The 22303-nt window shown below is 37.3% G+C and overlaps 1 protein-coding gene across 20 annotated transcripts in view; it reads left to right on the forward strand.

Moving 5' to 3' along the window:
- PUM1 (pumilio RNA binding family member 1) overlaps positions 1-22303 on the forward strand; it is a 131649-nt gene that overhangs the window by 68988 nt on the left and 40358 nt on the right. For 15 of the 20 annotated variants that reach the window (XM_006776466.2, XM_006776465.2, XM_006776467.2 and 12 more), the window contains 6 exons: positions 224-494; positions 8824-8917; positions 10043-10159; positions 14695-14846; positions 19448-19586; positions 21104-21247. In XM_006776466.2, coding sequence (XP_006776529.1) covers positions 224-494; positions 8824-8917; positions 10043-10159; positions 14695-14846; positions 19448-19586; positions 21104-21247 — 917 coding nt within the window. The remainder of the gene's footprint in view (positions 1-223; positions 495-8823; positions 8918-10042; positions 10160-14694; positions 14847-19447; positions 19587-21103; positions 21248-22303) is intronic. The other 5 variants (XM_015572280.1, XM_006776469.2, XM_006776470.2 and 2 more) reach the window with 2 other exon arrangements.

Here is a 22303-nt window from a genome sequence, read left to right on the forward strand (position 1 = left end):
ATGCAAATTTAAGGGGTGGGCTGTGGTGGGAAGGCAAGCAATAAAAAAGTCATTTTATGGTATAGCATGGAAACACCATAAATGGTCTTGGTTGTTTTGTAGGAATAGTTTTAAGTACTATTGATAATAAGTTATAGCATGGACGTTGTCCTTAAACTTGGGTTGCTGTAGTGTCCCTCCCTGCTCAAAATAAGGTTTAATGCCCTTTACTTTCTCTGTTTAGCCGTACCCCTGGTAATTGCCAGAACTCTGCTAATGAAGTGGATCTTCTGGGTCCAAACCAGAATGGTTCTGAGGGCTTAGCCCAGCTGACCAGCACCAATGGTGCCAAGCCTGTGGAGGATTTCTCCAACATGGAGTCCCAGAGTGTCCCCTTGGACCCTATGGAACATGTGGGCATGGAGCCTCTTCAGTTTGATTATTCAGGCACGCAGGTACCTGTGGACTCAGCAGCAGCAACTGTGGGACTTTTTGACTACAATTCTCAACAACAGGTATTGTGTGTGTCTCTGTCACTCTCTTTACTCTCCCTCTAGCCAGCACGTTAACAAGGAATAAGAATGGGGGGATGGGAGGAGGGTGGCTTTATTTTAGGCTATTGATAGCCAGACTTTATTAGCCCAATGGTGATGTGGGTTTACAAAGCCTCTGTATCTTCCCCTCAAGAAGCTGATTCCCATGCTGAGGTTATTGGCAAAAAACCACTTTCTTCTACAAGTACTTAGGCTCCTCTCTTGCCCCAGGGCTTGGAGAGTGGGTGAGGTGGTGTTATCTTTTATAACAGTCCTCTTGGATGCTATGTTAATCTCTCTGAAGAGAAATGTGATTGTAATGCTGTGTTTTTGAAATAGTCCAAACTCTGTTATTAGTTATGTCTTTTAATTGAGTCACTGCACTTTGAAAGTTAGTACCTTACAGTGAAATTACTTGGCTCTTTTATTGATAAACCCCTGGAAAATATTGCATGTGTGCCTTTTGATTTTGAAGACATAATATGACTAACCTCTAGGGTTTTTTGATCCTTCCCTTAACAATTTTTTAAAGTAAAATTAGTTGACTGAATTATTAAAAGGGGGCCTGCTAGCTTTCCTGTCTTGTTAAGTACCATAAGTTCTCTCTTATGGCTGGAAGCCATTTGATGGGCCATGAATTTCTGATACGTCTTAATTTTGGACTGGAACATAAATATAAATTTCTAGGTGTGAAAGGTTAACATCTCATTTTGACGTTTAGAAATTCTTGGGAGACCATACTGTTACCTTAGTTGTTATAAATAGCTGATTTTAAGTGAGTTTTGAATGATAGACAACTGGATAATAAGGTTAATAACCATATGAAGTTTACAAAATGAAATCCCTTTAAGGGATTTTCTTGTTTTTGTTAATCCTCGCCCAAGGATACATTTTTTCCATTGTTTTTCAGAGATAGTGGAAAGAAGGGGGAGTGGGGAGTGGGGACAGAGCAGAGAGAGGGAGAGGGAGAGAAGAGAGAGAGAGAGAGAAACATTGATGTGAGAGAGACACATAGATTGGTTGCCTCTGGGCTCCTGAAGCCACCCGACCAACCGACCTGGGCTGAGGATTGGGGCTCGGGATCAAACCTGCAAACCTGTGGCCCTTTGGTGCATGGACCAATGCTCTGTCCACTGACCTACGTCAGCCAGGACAAGGGATTTTCTTTTCTCTTTTTTAAAAGATTTTTTTATTGATTTTGGAGAGGAAGGGAGAGGGAGAGAGAGATAGAAACATCAATGATGAGAGAGAGTCATTGATCAGCTGTCTCCTGCATGCCCCATACTGGGGATCAAGCCTGCAACCCGGGCATGTGCCCTTGACCGGAATTGAACCCAGGACCTTTCAGTCCACAGGCTGATGCTCTATCCACTGAGCCAAACCGGCTGGGGCACAAGGGATTTTCTGATGTACATATGCTCTGTGCACCTATCAGATGGATGTTAGTAATAATTCCAAACATTTTTTAGAGAGAATAAGCTGAATGTGTGCATTATTTTCCCTGTAGTTTCCAATAGATTTGCCCACTTTTCCATAAGAATTGACTTGTAGTGGTTTTTATCGTCTTTATAAGAAATAGTCTTCTTTCATGGTTTTGCCCTTTTTCAGAATAAATCCTTAAGGCCAGCCGGCATGGCTTAGTAGTTGAGCGTTGACCTACGAACCAAGAGGTCACTGTTCGATTCACATGCACGGATTGCGGGCTCAGCCCCCAGTGTGGGAGGCAGCCGATCAATGATTCTCTCTCATCATTGATGTTTCTATCACTCTCTTCTCTCTTCCTCTCTGAAATCAATAAAAAAAGAATAAATCCTCAAAACAGGAGTTTTGCAGGAAGCCAGAAATTACTTCCAGTGCTGAAGATATACTAGACTTCAAAATATTTTATGTCACACCAAATATAGGGACATGATATTATTATATAGACTTCAACTTGTCCAGCTTAGAAAATTAATTTGGCAATTTCTTTATCTAAATTGAGGTTCATGAGTGTAGGCTATTCCTAATCAGATCCTTTAACCTAGTTAATACCAAGAAGTTTTATCTGAATTATTTACTCTGTCTTTTTGGTCTGACATTCCCTAGCCACCCTTAGTGCTGAGGCCATTTTTGGTTCTTAGCTTCCATTCCCAGTCTAATCTTTAGCTTATTATTGAAGAAATATTTGTGTCCAACCTCTTACGAATGAAATCTGATTCTCTTTTATTTCGTTGTTCTTTACTTGGTAATCAGAGTTGGGATTCTCTTTTAATTTATTGATCTCTGGCTTTAAAATTTTTACCAATTTTTTGGGAGGCTGGATAATTATTAGAACTTAAGCAACAGGAATGTACTTTTGCACACCCACATGTAGTTTAGCATGATTATATCAAACAACACCTATTCAAATTTATAAAACCCAGCCTTCACCATGAATCCCAATTCAGCAGCTTTTGAAAGTGAACATTGTTATTTTGAAAGTTAAACTGTTGTTGGGTTCTGGCTTTTGATATACGTCTTGGTTGCTGCAACATAGGGCATTGTTACACAGAGATTCCACCATCATATGATGTGATCATTGTTGTTTATCCCATTGCGTTTCCGAGTAGAATACCATCAGACCAGGGGAGGGCTTGATGAAGACCAAGGTTGCATAGATACAGCTTGAAAGACAGATGGAGTGATACTGCTGCAGTTAAGAGAGCAGAGGTGTGGAGCTGGAAATGACTATGGTGTGGTTATGGGCTGACAACAGTAGAAGGTACATGTATCAGGGAAAAAGGAGATAAGTACCTGGTTACTCAGTCCGGGTCACAGAAGCCTTGAGAGCCAAGCCTGGGTCCCAGACAATATTAGTGATTGTGAGCATTGAACTAGATGTCTAGTGTGGCCCATATTTTTTTTGTACATTCTGTTCTTTTATCTTCACTTTCTTAAATGGGTATTTAAGGCTAAGGCTATCTGTTTTTAGTTTTTAGTTGTTTGCTACAATTGGTAGGGTAACTTTATTTGTGATTTTAGGAGGGGATCTGGCTTGCAGATTGACAAAATAATTTCTTCTTTTGTCTTATTTCCTTCAAATCAGGTTTGATTTGGTATAGTAAGTTGGTTTCATATCAGTTTATATTGAGATATGTAATATAGAGCAGCCACGAAATATAGTAAAGGTAACTTTCATTTAGTTCATTGCAAACTTGATACTTGTCTAGTCATTGCTAATCATAAACTTAACCTTTCTAAATTGATTTAGATCAGGGATCCCTTTTTTGGGGCAATGAATCCCTAGAAAGTTATGTGAGATCTGTGGACTGAATTCTCAGAATAATGTTTTAAATAGAGTGTAAGTAGGATTACAAAGGAATCCAATTATATAAAAATATCTATCACTTGAAGCACGAAAAAGAGTTACGTTGTACTAGTTATCTTAATGAGCATAAACAAGATTTTGAGATGTGCAACAATTGCAAAGTAACCTGAAAATATATGTGATTTCTATTGGTGATTAAGTCACAGATGTTAATGTGGTTGGTTGCTTATAATCATGATTGAAAGACATGCTAAATTTTGTGAAAATAAAGATAATTTTACCTATCCCAAATACAGAGATCTGGGGTTAAAAAGCCCTAATTCAGGGTAGTTTGAAATGCTTATTGATATTTCTGGACTGTTCTCCCCCGCTTTTCCCTTATTGTCTTCTCCTCAATCCTAGAAAGCACAGAAAACCATTCATATATAGTGTTAGATACCATTTTGTGTTATGATGCTTGAGCAATATTTTTTACTTTAATAAAGAGCTATACAGCTATCATATTTCCATAAGTATATTTTAGAAAATTAATACAGGTCTCATTAAATTATATTCCTAGATAGCAGAAACAAAGCCAGAGTTATGTCATTATAGATTAATCAGATTAATTGTTGATATTCTTTATTTAGAATTCAGTTAATCTAAAAATAGCCTAATGTAGCATGTTTTACAAAATTGTATTCTGATGTACCAAAACTCTCACCCTGTTAAGCATGAATTTTAACAAAGAGAAAATAACTCTGAAAGTCATAATTGAAATACTGTATTTATTCCTTCACAGCCCTAGTCAGATAGGAGAGGAAATGGCATGCATTGCTTTTTAGCAGTATGGTAGTGATTAAATGTCATTTTTATGAGGACAAGTTTGTGCATTGTTTTAACATAGGAATTTACTATTCTTGACTTGCCTTTCAGTTTACAAATGAGAAGATTATTCTATTAGGGTTGTGTATAATCACTATTAAATACTTATATTAGGTAGCAATTTGGCCAATTGAAGCTTATCTTTATTATTATTTGACATTGAAATTTTATGATGTGATTTTCTTAGAAAGATATGAAGTTACTTGGAAGAAGGATATGTCTTATTTTTGTACCTTATTTAGGAATCATTTATTATGGAATGAGATTCTTCATTTTTTTTTTTAATATTTTATTGGCTTTTTACAGAGAGGAAGTGGAGGGATAGAAAACTAGAAACATTGACCAGCTGCCTCCTGCACATCTCCTACTGGGGATGTGCCTGCAACCCAGGTACATGCCCTTGATCGGAATCGAACCTGGGACCCTTCAGTCCGCAGGCCGGTGCTCTATCCACTGAGCCAAATTGGTTAGGGCGAGATTCTTCATCTTTTAAAGAAATGTAAAAAAGTTTCTTTTTAAAAATATTCAGGAGCATGGTTTGTGTGTACCTGTTAAACCAGAAATCATTAGTTGATCTTTTAACCTGATGAAGTGTTAAGCAGTTGTTCAAATAACCTGGTAAAAAATGGGCTTTGATCTGGAAGCTTTAAACAGTACCAAACTTTTACACATGTCATGTACTGAGGACTGGCTCCAAGATAATACTTTTTAATTAAAAATTTATAGTTCCACCATTGATGTAATACTTTAGTGTTTCCGAGGGCTTTTCTCTACGAATCTTGACAACAGCTCCCTCAGGTAGGGCAGCTATTATGTTTTTACAGATAAGAAAATTAAAGCTAAAAGACGTGATTACTGAAAGGTTATATTCTGTAAACTATGCAAACATGTAGGTTTTGGTTTCTCCCTGCAGGCTGTTTCTTTTGGACCTAGTACTAGAGCACGAAGCCTTTTGATTATGGGGAGTTGTTTCACCTTCAAATTCAACTGCATTCGTAGTGTGTTTTTTTCCTGCGTGGATTTATTTTAAAAAGTACCCATCAACAATAACAAAAAAATATCTGGTTCTCCATTGTTTTTGTGAACTGCTGAGAGCAGGTGCTCATGAAACTCTGTGTGGAGTTTTGTTTTAACATTGACTCTGAACAGTCGTACCTCCTGTTTTCCCCCTCCTGGGCTGCCCTGTTGGGAGAGGAGCTATAAACGGTGACTCACAGAAGCCCTGTGTCTGTGTGGGGGTGCTCTTCCCATTTCGTCAACAAGAATATCACACATAAAAGATTATTCTGAGTGCTATACATGTATTAATTTTATTACAATAACTTTATGAGTTAGACATATCTTTATTTTCTCTATTTAGAGGGGGAGGAGAGAGAGGCACAGAGATTGTCTTGCCCAAAGGTCACATAGAAAGTCAGTGGTGGAGCTGAGATACGAATCCAGGCTTTCTGGTCCCAGAGTCTGTTCCTATTCCTTACCCACTATGTATATAGCCTTAGACTGGTAAAAAGCCAGGGCTGGCAGTATATTTTATTTTGGGAAGAGGGAGGGATAGTTTTTTACATTTGCTAACTCCATATTTAGATATTACTTCTTTATATTCTGAAAACAATGTTTTTATGCCAACAGTTATTGGTAACAACAGTAATAGTGTAGCTATATTTTATAAGATGCCACCTGTATGTCAGTCACACAGTTTTTGACTGCCCAGCTCTTTTTTTTTTTTTTTTTTTCTGGAACAAAAACCCCACAAGGGTCTCTTCTGTAAGGCTATATAGTGGTAGAGAAGGGAGTCAAACCAATCTCCTTGCATAGTTTCCACATCATGAAATAGTTGATATATTTTTGTCTGTATTCTGTCTCTTAAACAATTTACGCATTCTAGCCAAGTAAATTTTAATCAGTAGTGGTACATTTATCATTATACCAATCTTAGAATAAGCATTTTCTCCAAATCTCACAGTATTGTGTTTCTCAGTTGTGATTAGCTTGCTTTGTGAAAATCATGAAAATATTTACAGAGCTCAGTGCTTTGCCCAGCAGATGGCATTTGTGTGAGTTTTTCAGGATCATTTGGAATCCATCACTTGCCAATTACCCAATTTTGTTTTCAATACCCTGTATTTCCAGTTAATATTGGAACATTTACATAAAAAGAATTACCAGAATTACTGTAATCTATAATCAAATCTGCCTGCTGTAGATAAGTAATTTACTTTTGCTAATTGTTTACTGCAAAATGCACTCAAAAAATAATTCCTTCTCTAGTCACCATAATCATTGAGATATTAATCAACTCTCAAATATAGGATATATTCTCAAAGAGTGATAACATGGTAGTTAGAACCATAAACTCATGTTATGCGGAATTATAACTTTTATGGTATTTACACATTATTTGTATTTACAAGATACAGTGTACATACATGTAATGAGTTACATGTAATGTTAAAAACATGAAGCAAAGAGAAATCATGGAATGGCATTGGAGTACTATTTTTTATTAATAAATCAAGAAAACATCAAGATTTATATTTTGAATGGACCTTCTTTATTCACTCTGTCACAACGTTTAGCTAATAATGTGCTAAAAATGTTTGTTGAATGAAGTGAATTGTTTTGTTTATAGCAGGGTGGAGAGAAGAGGTATGGCATTTCTGAGATGTTAAATAAATCAGAATGTTTTAGGCTAGAAAAATTTCGGAGAGCCATTGAAGAGACAGTAGTGGAACTATGAGGTATTTTTATAATCTTCAAAAAATCAACTTCTCACAATTTAACTTGTTTTTTGCCTCCTGGCTGCCCCTCTTGGGTGGACTTGGAAATCTCTACATGGTTATTTTTGACATTGTAAAAGCAAAGACTAAGTTCTATTCTGGTTTTTAGAAAGTTAAATATGTAGAAAAGAGGTAAGAGGTGAAGTTGGTGAGTATGTTCAAAATACTCACTTTTTGTTTTCTTTTAATTTAAAATCAGTCTACTCATATATATCTGAGGCATAGAAGTAGTCAAATCATAGGATTGTCTTTCTATTAAAACTTCAGTGGTGACAAAAATTAAGCTGAGTTGGTGGAATGCCATTATCTTCCAGTCTCTGAAATAATCGGCTCTCTTTATGAGGACATCGTAATTCAAGATCCATGGTGTCTGTTTTATATCATCCAGTGAGGTCAGCAGAGCTGTTGAAATGTGCTTTAGAAAGAGCAGGTAGGTTGAAGGTTCTTTCTAGGGAGGTCTCTTCAGTAAGTGCCCTCAGTCTGATTCCAGCAAATACAGAAGTCTTCAGTATGACTGCTATGAAGGAGGTTTGTCAGAGCAATCCAAAATCAGGTTACTGACTTCCCCTTTCTTTGTACCAATACTATTCATACTAAAATCTATGAACATTTTATGTATTGTTATATCCTTAGCTCTTTGCACAGTGCCTAGTAGGTATTACTTGTTTCTTAAATATTTTTTAGAGTAAGTGAGTGAATGACTAACTTTGTATTAAGATTCTTTGAACTCCTTTCCTTTTCTTGGGAACTAAGAAGTGTGCTAGGTCTGAGTTCATAATCCAGGTTTTGTTAATAGCAGCTGTACTTCCCTGGAAACTCAAGAGCCCCCAAAAGTGAGGCATTGTTCAGTTTACTCATGATAAGTCACTAGTTGAGGAACGTATTCCAATATCATTTCCTCAGGAAGAGGCAGCCAGAGGACAAGATGAATGCTTTTCATTTTCCTTCCCAGAATGTGAGTAGGTAAAGATTAATTCCAAGTTTTTGTGGGGTTCTGTAAAGAATGGTAGGAAGATAACAGCACTAGGGGCAATGTGGTAAGTCATTTTATTGTACCTATGTTTAATTTTGTGTGTCTTGGATTAGGCAGGTCCCTCAGACCTGTTGACAACCACTGTGGCATTTGTATGCATGTGTGTGGTTCAGGGACATATAATCTGTGAAATAGTCAGCACGTGGGAGCTGGATACACCAAACTGAGGTAAAGAAAGGGAAAGCAGAACTAAGAAGCATTGTGATACCACATGAATGGGTAGAGCATGAGAACATTTTTGTTTAAAGTATCATGCCTCAATGGGGTGTGTAGAAATTTTTATTCAGAGAGATTTTAAAATTATTCATGAGACAGTTTCTCTAACCTCACCATGTCTTTTTCTTACCTCAGCTGTTCCAAAGACCTAATGCGCTTGCTGTCCAGCAGTTGACAGCTGCCCAGCAGCAGCAGTATGCACTAGCAGCTGCTCATCAACCTCATATTGGTAAGTCCTTAAGCCTATGCCTCCTTTATTATTATCATCAGTGTGGCCATCATTTTAGGATACTGGCTGCTGTATCCAGAAGACTGATTATAAAAGTCCAGGCAAAAATCCCTCAAAGTAAATCCCTTTTTCTTTTTGTTCAGTTGTCTCTAGCTACATTCTTTATTTTTGACACACCTTCTATACCTCAACTCATTTGTTAGTATCCAGTTACTATTGCTCTACCTCAGCTTTTTCAGGATTTAAAAGTAGTTACTGCAGTGGTGGCTAGCATCAATTCTTTTGGTAAGATTGGATGAAATCGATTAAATATAAATAATTTTGTCCATGTTGGGGTTTTATAGAATGTGACTATATCAACTTCTCTTATTAAGTAACAAGAAGTACCTATAAATCCATTTTCCTAGCAGCATGTATTTTTTTAAAGCCTTCTTATATAATTACTGGTTTTTAAAGTAGCTTTGTCCTTCTGTAGCAATTCATTTGACCTGCATATTTTCGTCTTACTGCCTAGACGACCCCCCACCCCGACTTTTTTAAGGTCTCTGAAGAACTCACAGTGTTATACGTGTAAACAAGTACAAGTAGAAGTATTTTTTAATGTGTTTAAATGACATGATTGAATAGGAAGGAGACTGCCAATCATGGATTGTGGTATGCTGTGGAAGAAAAGACTTGTTTCCACCTAGATATATCAAGGCCAGGCACAGAGGCCTTTGCCTGGGTCTAGTATTTTATACTTGAAGATAGTTGTCTTTATAAATACCCATACCATTTTCTTTGAGGTAAACTGGAAAATTGTTATAAATGGAAATAAATCCTTCCCTCCATCCCATTCCAGCATCTTTTAAATTGCTCTAATTTTAATAATATTTTAGAAATTGTGCAAATTTAAAGCTGCCTAATATTTTAATTGTAATTTTTAACAAAGGTAGGAGAAAAAAGACAAAAGATAAATGTCACCATAATTTTTAGTATAGGGATTGTTTACTTTATAATTTTTTTATTTAGTCTCAACGTATCCTATATTGTCTTCCTCCTCTTACCTATAGCCTGGAATGAATACCTAACCATGTAGGCATTTGGTAGGGCTGCAGTTTTAGTCAAGTTTGTTTTTACTAACAGGTGTGTTTTCAGCAGGTTTAGCTCCCGCTGCGTTTGTCCCCAATCCATACATCATCAGCGCTGGTCCCCCAGGGACGGACCCCTACACAGCTGGATTGGCTGCAGCAGCAACACTAGGTGAGACATCTGCTGCATGAGGGATTTTTCTCACCTGCTGAAAGTCATTTGAATTGGGCATGTGTCCTTTATACTCTTTCACGAATCCATGTCTCCAGTGAGGATTTCTCTCCTGACTTCCAATGCTATCTACCTGCTAGCTGTGTAGCTCTGCTTAGCTGTAACCTCAGACTTGAACCTGTCCAAAGGCAAACCAGTCAGTCACCTCCTGTATAGGTATTTTTGATCCATGAAGCTGCCAGTTGCTAAATATATTTTGGGAATTTCTTCCTTTACCCAGGTCTTCCTACTACCTCTAGTCTATCACAGCCCAGGTTATTTGCTTTGCCTAAACTTTTGCAGCTGTTCTCTCACGTATTCGTAGTTCCCTTGCTTATTCCCCCTCTTTTGCCTCCCAAAAATTGCTCAAGAAAACTGTGTCAAACACAAATCTTATCCCTTCGTTCTTGTGCTTAAACTGTTCATTGCTTTCTGTATTATCCATCTTAGTGTAGCAAATGTTCGTTATTATCAAACACAGCTGATCATTATAATCTGCTTGGATGTTTACAGTGGTGTCTTATTCTTTGGAATCAGTATTTTTAATGAGGTGCCATGGCATTCAGAGGATTAAGGAGGATTGGGACCCATTATGTCTAGGTATCTCTCCATGATCTGTACATTGATCTCTTGACATGTGGGCCATTCTCTCCCCTTCAAATTGGCTACCATTGGCTCATGCTGTTCATTCTAGCAATGCTAACCTGATTTTAGCTTGTTGTAAATAACATGGTTGTTTAGGTCTCAGTATCTTTGGACCCTGTGGTCTCCTGAGTAAATTCTTTTCCTGAAAAACTCCTTAACTGGCATTGCCAGCTCTAGAACAGTGGCCGCCAACCTTTCGGACCTCATGGACCACCAGTGGTCTGCGGACTACTGGTTGGCGACTGCTGCTCTAGAAAGCCTTCCTTTGCTAACCCTTCCCTATTACTTATTATTGTTTTGTATTTATTTGCTTGTGGTTTTATGTATACACGAGTGTGTTTTTTCTCTTGAGACTCAACTCTTCCAAAAGTAGGCACTTTTGTTATTTGACTCTGGCATAGTTGCTGTCTCCATAGAGATAAATGTGTGGTAAATTGAATTCAATGTTAGGACAAACGAAATGTTTTCCAAAAGTAAATATTTGGGGGGGACAGAACCCTCCAAGTCATATTAATCATGACTACATGTTATTGTAAAATTTCACTTATATAACATGTAATTTGTAATTATGAACTCAAATGCAGTATAGACGTTCATGTTTTCTTTAGACTTGTTCACATTTTGGCATGGAGGGAACAGGTAGTATAGTTCTGCTCCCCTTTGGCCTTTGGGGGAGAAATAGAAAGCTCTTCCTAGAAGAGTCATCTTTGTTAAATACCATTCATATTTATTATACCCTTATTAACTATTTGCCAGGTATTTTGCTGAATGCTATATGATGATTTTACAGGTTAGTAATTTGGAGCTCAGAAGGCTGTCTTGTTTGTGATCACATTTTAAATGTAGATTTGGGGTTTGAACCAGGTCCAACTCAAAACACTTTACAATACTATATAATCTCTAGCTTTAAAAACTTTTATTATTTATTGATTGATTTTTGAGAGAGAAATTGTTGTTTCACTTATTGAATCATTCATTGGTTGCTTCTTGTATGTGCCCTGGTGGGAGATCAAACCTGCAACCTTGGCATATCGGAATGGTGCTCTAGCCAACTGAGCTATCTGGCCAGGGCTCTTTGTTATCTTAAATTGTTTTTTTCTGTACTGTCTTTCCTCTACTAACTAACTTGGCTCTACTAACTTACTGTATGTTATTTGAAAGAGAGAACTTGTCTAAGTTCCCCCTGACACGCTTGTCCTTACTGTGATCACTGTTACATGATGAGAATCTTGTTTTTTTTGTACTCACCAGCTGAGTCAGGCTGAAAATGACTTAAGTGCTTGTTAACTGGAAATGTTAACTACCCAAACTATGAAACTACAAATTCTTATGGAGCATTAATCACCCAGAAATGGAAACAGACACCCAGATGAGTCAATCACAAGTAATGATGCACTGTGGGTTATTTTCCTAAACTCAGGCCACAAGACTAGGGAAAGTAGTAGGAATGCCAGTTAAAGAAAATTTAAAAGATAGTGGAAATGTTTATGGTAACAAAACTCTGTGCCCAGTAGGAGTTTGCTTTGTTGGCTTTTGGTGGAACCTTAGGAATATCATTGCAGGTTGCAACCTAACCTTTCAAGGTAGATGTGGCAACACCCTAACACCTATCATACCCATTTACCATGTGAGAAAACTAAGGCAGAGATAGGGTCTTTTGTTGTGTTTTCTCTTTCATTCTTTTCTTTAAATGCCCAAGGCAGAGTCACTCTTAACAAACATTAGCCAGATAAGTTGGGGACCAACTTTAACTTGGAGGTATGGTTTTTAGATTATTTAGATTCTGATAAAAAATTTTAAGCCCATTTGCTTATTATAATAAAGCTCAACTGTAACATAGCTTTTTTTTTTTTTTAATATATTTTATTGACTTTTTACAGAGAGGAAGGGAGAGAGATAGAGAGTTAGAAACATCGATGAGAGAGAGACATCGATCAGCTGCCTCCTGCACATCTCCCACTGGGGATGTGCCCACAACCCAGGTACATGCCCTTGACCGGAATCGAACCTGGGACCTTTCAGTCCGCAGGCCGACGCTCTATCCACTGAGCCAAACCGGTTTCGGCTGTAACAGAGCTTTTTAAGGCAGTTTCACAGTGAGCACCCTTATAAACAGTGCTTCTTTTAAAAAAATATATTTTTGTAGATTTCAGAGAGGAAGGGAGGAGGAGAGAGAGATAGAAACATCAATGATGAGAGAGAATCATCGATTGGCTGCCTTCCGCATGCCCAACACTGGGGATTGAGCCCACAACCCGGGCATGTGCCCTGACCGGGAATTGAACCATGACCTCCTGGTTCATAGATCCACGGTCGATGCTCAACCAGTGAACCACACTGGCCGGGCAACAATGCTTCTTGATCTTGACTAAGCCCACAGATACAGAAAATACCAAATTATAAATGTCAGAGTGACATTGGGCAGTGATCAACTTACTTGTGTTTTAGAAACTTAAAATGTAAAAACAGAAAACAGTACCAATTTATTTTGACTATCAATGAAGTATATGTTGCTTTAGAATTAATGTTAGAATAGGTGTATTTAAGACAGCTCTTTAGAAGGAATTCCATTGAAGATTGGGTTATTAATCAAGTTGTAAATATTTTAAACTGTTCTTTAACTAAGAAAGTTTTAATTGGAGGTGGATTTCAGCAGATTTGAAGAGCTGGCTTTGAGCCTTTCTTGCTTGGCAAGTAGGCAGCTTCAGAAAATTCTATGGTTTAGATTTCTGCCACATCCAGGTTGCTGTCTGTATACTCTGTTACTTCTGCAGTGTGGCAAAAACTTCAGCTGTAACTTGTGAACAAAGGTGAACAGATAATTTAGTGTGAAGCAGAAAGCATAGTTGTGTTTAGGATACTGAATAGGTCTCTAATAAGTCAAGGTACTACATTTTTTGTTTTTCTTTGTTTTCAGTGTGAAAAATTAAAATTTCAGATATCAATGTCTGAACGTAGTTGTATTGAATGACTTTTACGACTTTAAAAAAAGTAGAAATAGGAAAAGTAAGCCTGTTAGAAATTGAGCAGTGAAGGTTCAGTGGGGTGTCTGGGTTTTGCTGTCAGAAGACTGATGGGTTTTCATGCTCTTGGAGTTAATGAAGTACCAGGATCTCTGGTCCTATTCATCAGCTCAGGTTCCATCCTTACCACTGAGAGCAGGGTACAACTTAATTTTTTTTTCTTTTCCATCACTTTAAGCACGCAAACCCTCCAATTATTTCTCTTCTAACAACAAACTTTGTCCATATCTTTCTTTTAAAAAAATATTTTTATTGACTTCAGAGAGAGAAAGGGAGAGGGAGAGAGATTGAAACATCAATGATGAGAGAGAATCATTGATTGGCTGCCTCCTACATGCCTCCTACAGGGGATCCAGCCTGCAACCGAGGCATGTACCCTTGACCGGAGTCGAACCCGGGACCCTTCAGTCTGCAGGCTGACACTCTATCCATTGAGCCAAACTGGATAGGGCTGTCTATATCTTTCATATGTCCTTTCTTTCTTGTGGACATGCATGCCCTTCCCTTCTTCCTGACCAAGGCCAAATCCTCCATGTATTCTTAAACCTACTGCTTCCTACTTCTATCAGTTATGTTCCGTTACCTCCAATGTTTCATCCTTCATTAGCTTCTTCCTCTAAGGCCGGTTTATTACTTACTTTAGAAGACTTTGGTGTGGGGATCATGCATAAAAATTTCTATTTTAAAAAATAGAAGTAATGATTAGGTAGAACAATTCAATATATTCTTAAATTAATATTTTGCAGTAAGATCTGCTGAGTCAGATGTAGTCTTTGGAAACTCTGAGATTAGTCTTAACTTTTTTTACCTTTCTCTTGGCTGTTTTAGGCCCGGCTGTGGTCCCTCACCAGTATTATGGAGTTACTCCCTGGGGCGTCTACCCTGCCAGTCTTTTCCAGCAGCAAGCTGCTGCCGCTGCTGCAGCAACAAATTCTGCTAATCAGCAGACCACCCCCCAGGCTCAGCAAGGGCAGCAGCAGGTAAATGTTAACAAAATTTATGCCGTGTAAGTGTGAATTTTAGTTATTTATTAATTAAAAGGTAATGTTGGTCCAAATAGAGAAGCACTGAATGGGTGATTTCCCTCTCATGTTTGTCTCTGAGTTTAGGCTTAGACTTAGCTGTGCTTACTGAATGCCATTTATGAATTAGGTTCTTGGTTAATGTAAATAGTTGAAATAATGATATCAGACAATTTACATATGAGAATGCTGCTTAGAGAATGGTCCAGTTAAGAGTACATGGTTATCTAGTGGCAAAGTGAGTATCATACTAACAGTAAATTTTCTTTCTGCCGTACTGTGGTTAACTGCTAAGCAACATTCTCAGATCACTTCTGGCTCTGTTACAAGTTGCTTGCCATTGAAGGGGAGGGACTGGTTCTTCAGACTGCTTATTTATAACATCTATTGGGTTGGATATAAATCTTAAACCTCTTATGTCTGTCTTAACTTACAGTAATAAGAGCTTTTAAATTGAGTTGGGAAAGGTAATTAAATGCAAAACTGAGTATATCTTTTTTATTTTAAATAGATGATTTTCTCCTGCGTGCTAGAATAACACCTATTGCTGAGTATTGTGGTGAATTGCAAAACTAAAACACACACACACACACACACACACACACACACATACATATACACATATATAATGTGAGAAGAAACCAATATTAATGTATTAATGGTTGGTATCTCATTTTAGCATTGTTAAATGAATTTTTAAAATTGGGATTATTCTGTTCATGTGGTTTTGCCTACTGCTTTTACAGTTTTCCATGTTATTTCATGTTCATTTTAATAACATTTACTAGGTATATTTAAATCGATCAAAGAATATCCCATACTTTATTTTGACAAGTCCATTATTTGATATTTAACTTAGCAATATTTTTGTGTTATAAATAAGACTGATAACCCTGGCCAGTGTGGTCAGTTGGTTGGGCATCATCCCTTGCACTGGAAAATTGTTGTTTGATTACCCATCAAGGCACATGGCTGGGGTTGCAGGCTCGATTCCCAATAGGGGGTGTGCGGGCAGCAGCAGACCCATGGTTCTCTCTCATTGATGTTCATCCCTCTCCCTTTTCTTCCCCTCCTCTCTAAAATCAATAAAAATGTATTAAAAAAATAAGACATAAATATCCTTGTCATAAGTCCTTTGCATTATTTCAATGGACTAAATTCCTAGAAGTAGAATTTTTTTTCAAGCAATAAAATGAGCATTAGGCTTTTCATATTCATTATCTAATTAAAGCTGTCTTTTGAGACATATCATGTTCATATGTGTTTATATGATATAAGAATCATCTGCTTTTTATTAGTCTGACTAAGAGAGCATGTTTATTTTCTTAGATTCCACAAAATTATAGGAAGAACGTGTGTTTTGAAATTCTAGTTAGTTTATCTTGGTCCAGTATTTTTATAATGATCATTTTGGGGAAGCTAATGCATGATTTTCTTTGCAATAGATACAATTCTAGTGCCAAGTATGTTAGGGAATTTGTTGACAGAATGGGTGATCCCTATTAATGAGTTTGTTAATAGCTCCTCTTTGTAGGTAGCCTGTATTTGTTTATGAGATGATCTTTGTGTTTAAATGGCTGCCAAATACTTGCGGATTTGAAAGACTGAAGTAATTACCATGTTTTAAATTGAGCTCTAATAAGTGAACAACAATGATAGTAGTAATAAGTTCTTCCTATTGAAAGCTTTCTTTTTAAAGCAAAGCGCTCTACGTTTTTTTTTACTTACCCTAATTCTATAGATTATATGACTTCCCATCATAAGATTGAAGAAATAGAATTTGTGTGCCTAGAATCACACAAATATGAAGTTGCTAAGATTACAGAAGTCTGTTATTTCACAGTTTTTGCTGTTTTTGACCATATTGTGATATTTGAAGTTAACGTATAACCTGCAATCTGGTCTTTGTTCTACCACTAACTGGTTGTACCTCGGGCAAATTGCCTAACTTCTCTGAAGATAGGTAGTAAACTTAACTCCTTGGACAGTGTTTTATAAATAGATTTTCAGACATTTTTAATGATTTTATTAGATGTTAAAATGTTACTTGTTAAATTTTATATATTTGTTTCCATAAAACCCAGATTTGACACCAATTGATAAAACACATGAATATTGGCAGCTGACTTAAGAACTATGTTTTTTCATCAAGGTACTACATAGATTTCTAAAGAGTGTACCAAAAGGAAACATGTTGCTCTCATTGATACAGGATTCATTAGTCAGGACTACCTCTGTTTTTCAGGCACCATGTCCATTTACCTGTCCCCTGACATTTCATACAACTCCTAACCAAACATAAGCCATGTTTATCATGCCCAACGAAAATGATGCTTGCATGATGTTTAATTAGTTCTCTAGTAGTTTTGAACTATAACTATTTACCATATCTCTGTGCATGCTGTTTACTTTTTCTAGAGTGAAGCTCTTCTGGGTTAATGGTTAGGTATCTTGTAAGTCTTGCCCAAACACTTGCCTATGCAACCTTTTCTACATATGTAAATTGAAGTATTCCTTCTCCTATAAAGTTGGGTAGTTTCTTTAGGTCACAGCAGAAATAAATTGCCTAATAGTTTGATAATAATTAGCTGTTGGTTACTGATTAGCTCCTGGGCAATACATTAATTCATACTTTCAACAAATCTGTTAGATAAGCTATTATTCTCACTATTTTTACAGATAAGGAAATAATAGACTTAGGGTAATCGAAATGTCTTCTTTTCAATATGGACAATATTGTTCACCTTATGGTTATTTAATAAATATTTGATTGCTAGTGGTGTTTCTCTTAAATATTTTAACAAATGGTACCAAAAATAATCTGTACCCAGGCTCTTGACCACATATCTAACTGTTAAAAACAGCAGAGTGATAGTGAAAGTGATCTGATAAGAACTTTGTGTTTGAAAAGATTGCAAAATGTATTGTTTTTAAACTTGGTAATTTTAGCTTTTATCTGTGGGTTTTGCATTTTTACCTGCTATAGTTTATAAATCTAGAGGAATAGATTCTTCAGAGTTATTCAGAGTAAGAATGGTTACCAGCATCTTGACATCTGTGTGTCATTAATAAAAACGTAGATCCAGGGTGGGACGCGAGCTGGGGAGAGGTCAATGGGGGGAAAAGGTAAGAGATCAACCAAAGGACTTGTATGTATGCATATAAGCATAACCAATGGACGCAGACAGTAGGTGAGGGCATTTGCTGGGGGGTGGGAGCAGCCGGGGGGAGGTCAGTGGGGGGAAAAGGGAGACATATGTAACACTTTAAACAATAAAGATTTTAAATTTAAAAATAAAAAATATGAAAAAGTAGATCCTTTATTGCAGTGGCAGAACTGGTATTCTGCACCGAAAGGACAGTGTTCTTGACTAATGTTCATCTCCATTTAGATTGTTGTATGTTTGTGGAATTTATGAAAGGAAAAATAGAAATGATCAGGTCAGAAGCCTCTTAAACCTGGTGAACTCATTTGGATGTTTTAACTTAATTTGTTCATTTTTATATAAATCCTCTCACCCACTACATCATATTCTTTTCCTCTTCACTCACTTTTTGTCAGCTGGTGACACTTTATTATAGAGTTACTGTTTATTTTATTCACAGAATAAAAGCTCCAAGAGGGCAGAGGTTTTGTTTGTTTTATTTTTTGCTTTATTCTTGGTATAGGCCAAGTAGTAGGCATTAAAAGTATTTGATTAATTATTGAATCATCACTTTATAGGTTTTGGCTGCTTTGTAAAGATAATAAATATGTTTAACCAGTTAACTGCCACGCATCCAAAACGCCATGATATTTTGAATTTAATTTAATTTAAAAAACCAATTTGCAGTGAATATTATAAAGATAAATATATGACAATTCAGGTGTTCTTGAATATTTTCAGTTGAAAATTCTCACAAAAAATGATTTGAAAGTTGGTCAGGGAAAACATTTTTTTGTTTTTATAGATGCGCATGGTGTGTGGGGAGGGTCCACCACTTACACCTACAGATGCTTATGGCGTACAATGGGTTAAATTTAAGTAGAATGAATTTCACCATATGAAATGTTAACTGAATTTTTATGCTAACAGCCATGCAATGTAATAACAATATAGGAAAAAGGTTTTTATAACTATTAGTTCTTAGACCCATCACAGACAACAGTATGGTGGTTACCAGAGAGAACTGGAGAGGGGATAGTAAAGGGTAAAGGGGTTCAAATACATGGTCACTTTGGGTGGTGGGCATTACAAATGATATATCATAGAATTAAACACTTGAAAACTATATAACTTTATTAACCAACTAGAGGCCTGGTACATGAATTCAGGCATGGGTGGGGTCCGGCCAGCCCGCCCAAATTGCGGTGGTGGGGGTGGGGGGTTTGGTTGGCCGGCCCCGCCCCCTGGTCGAACTCCCAATAGAGAGGACCATTTGCATCTTAGCCTTTTATTATATAGGATATCATCCCAAGAAATTTAATTAAAAAAAAAAAGTGTAGCCAACTTAAGCATGTGGTGGGTCTTAGATATACCGAATGAGAAAAAAGTGGCTGATTTCTTTCTCTCTCTCAGGTTCTCCGTGGAGGAGCCAGCCAGCGTCCTTTGACTCCAAATCAGAATCAACAGGGACAGCAAACAGATCCACTAGTGGCAGCTGCAGCAGTGAATTCTGCCCTTGCTTTTGGACAAGGACTGGCTGCAGGCATGCCAGGTGAGGCTGCATTTTGTTCCTAATACTTTGAGGAAAAATAAAGTCTGCTTGTTGGGAGAGATTCAGAGAATAAGCAGTGCTTTTAGCTTGCTTAGGTTTGTCATGATTTGTTGACTGGCAAGGATGACAGATACTTGCCCTCACTTAGACCACAATTCGTTGATGAGAGCACCTAATTGTTCTGAGCCAGTCTTAATCTCAGTTGGTGGACACATGCACATCTCCACATATTGCTTAGATTATGCTGTTTTCATTGGTGTTGATCTATTTCCCCTCTCAGGATTAGGTTTAGAAGGAGTGCCCTGGCCACTTTAACATTACTCCAAGCCTGTAGTCGTTATGATGATGATTTGTTTTTTCAAAATATGTTTTTATTGATTTCAGAGAGGAAGGGAGAGGGGGAGAGAGATAGAAACATCATTAATGAGAAAGCATCATTGATCGGCTGCTTGCTGCATGCCTCCCACTGGGGACCGAGCCTGCCACCCAGAATTCCTTGGTCAGAATCGAACTAGGGACCCTTCAGTCCATGGCTGACACTCTATCCACTGAGCAACACTGGCTAGGGTTATGATGATGTTTTTGAACAGCATTATTAGGAAGAAATTCATGATATTTCTTGATTGTGTCTAGGATTTCTTCTGAACCAGTATAAAGATGATTTGTAGCTGCCTACCCATGGTTGATATCTATATATATATTGAATATATGTAGCTCACTGTCACCTGGTCCTATTCTTTGCATGGATTGGATGTAGTTTGAGGTTCTTCCTTTGAAACAGGTTCTTACGAAATCTCAGCATAATTTTATGGATCCTTGCTGAGCATGGAGTGTAGCCAAATTAAACTATTTCATTTATGATTTAGTGAGTAAATTTAACTTGTATTGTTTTGTTAGTTACTAAGCATTTATGTATTAAGAAATCACCTATAATTTCTTATGTACCTTTATAGGATTTGGAGATTCCATCTCATTAGGCATTAAAAGATCCTATTAATTGAAGCCTATCTAGGTTTTTCCTGCTAACTTGCAGCATATTTGTGCTTAGATTATTAAGTGGTATAGAAATACTGTGATTGTTGTAATCATTTGTTCCCTCTGTTATTTGTGTAGTCAGGAAAACATTAAAAAATTGTCAGTGAATGCTGGTTGGTGATAACCTTGGTTAGCACTTTGAAGAGTGTAGATATTCTCTGTTGTTCCAAATTCTCTTTCTAGCACCCAGTGGATGAAAAATAATGCTCCTCTTATTGTGCTAGATAGTATGCTGGATCTTTCACATTCATTTAACTTAATCTTCACAAGAACTTTATAAAGACAGGTATTATCCTCATTTTACAAATGAGGAAATGGATAGCCGGAGATTTATGGTCATATAACTAAGTGTTGATGCCAGCCTATACACCTATGTCTGTCTGTCCCCAGAGCTGAGTTTGTGACTGTTTACCATATGCTGGTGCCCAGGAGACATTGTTAGTTTTATATGTACTTACAGTGTGTTGCCTTTCTATTCCTAGGTTATCCGGTCTTGGCTCCTGCTGCTTACTATGACCAAACCGGTGCCCTTGTGGTGAATGCAGGAGCGAGAAATGGTCTTGGAGCTCCTGTACGACTTGTAGCTCCTGCCCCAGTCATCATTAGTTCCTCAGCTGCACAAGCAGGTGAGCTTACATCCAGGGTAAAAGGGTGATGAATGACATTCTTAAAATATGTTGAAATACACTTTATTTGACAGTTCTCAATATAGCATTTCTACCCTGTGATATTTGAAAGAGAATCAGAAGCAAAAAATGGCATCGATAGATTCTGATTTTGTGGCATGTACCAGTTAGTGAAGAGCAAGGACTCATTTCACTGCAAACATTGGAAGTTAGATTAGTCATATAAAATGGCACTATTGGCAGAAGTCCAAGGCTAATTTCACAGAAATCCATGTCATTATCTTCAAATAATGTAGATTTTTCGTGTGTCCCCCTCTACCCCCACAACCAGGGGCAAGGATGGAGAAGGTGGGAGATGAGTAGAGAGACATGACAACAACAGGTTTTGGTGGGGGAGGGGAATAAGTTTTTATTTTAAGTTATATATACTTAATTGGGAATAATAGTGGGAAAATCTAGAAGAGAAGCAACATGCTTAAATGTCTTATGAATTTGAGGGACTTTAGCATATGGATGACATTGGTTCTAGAAATATAGGTGTTGTTTTTTTTGTTGTTATTGTTGTTTTAAATCCTTACCTGAGGATATTTTTTCCATTACTTTTAGAGAGAATGGAAGGGAGAGGGAGAGACACAGAGAAACATTGATGTGAGAGAGACACATCGATTGGTTGCTTCCCACATGCCCCTGACCAGGGCCAATGCCCCCGACCACGGCTGGGAGCCTTCAACCGAGTTACGTACCCTTGACTGTAATCGAACCTGGGATCCTTCAGTCCGCAGGCCAGCACTATCCACTGAGCCAAACATGCTAGGGCTAGAAAAATGTTTTTACCATAGATATTTGTGAAATGAACTTTTGGGAAGTAGATATATTTAAAATGAATATATTTGATATTGTACCTATTTTAAACTAGACTCTTTAAAGCCACAACATACTGAACTTGCAACGGTGCTATTTTGAAAGTAGAAATAGAAAATAAGAGTTTCAAATGAAGGGATCAAAGATCTGTATAGCTTTTTACAAGGTTTGTGTCTACTTTGAATACAGTAGAAT

The sequence above is a fragment of the Myotis davidii genome, unplaced genomic scaffold, assembly GCF_000327345.1.
Source record: "Myotis davidii unplaced genomic scaffold, ASM32734v1 scaffold228, whole genome shotgun sequence".
Lineage (NCBI taxonomy): Eukaryota > Metazoa > Chordata > Mammalia > Chiroptera > Vespertilionidae > Myotis > Myotis davidii.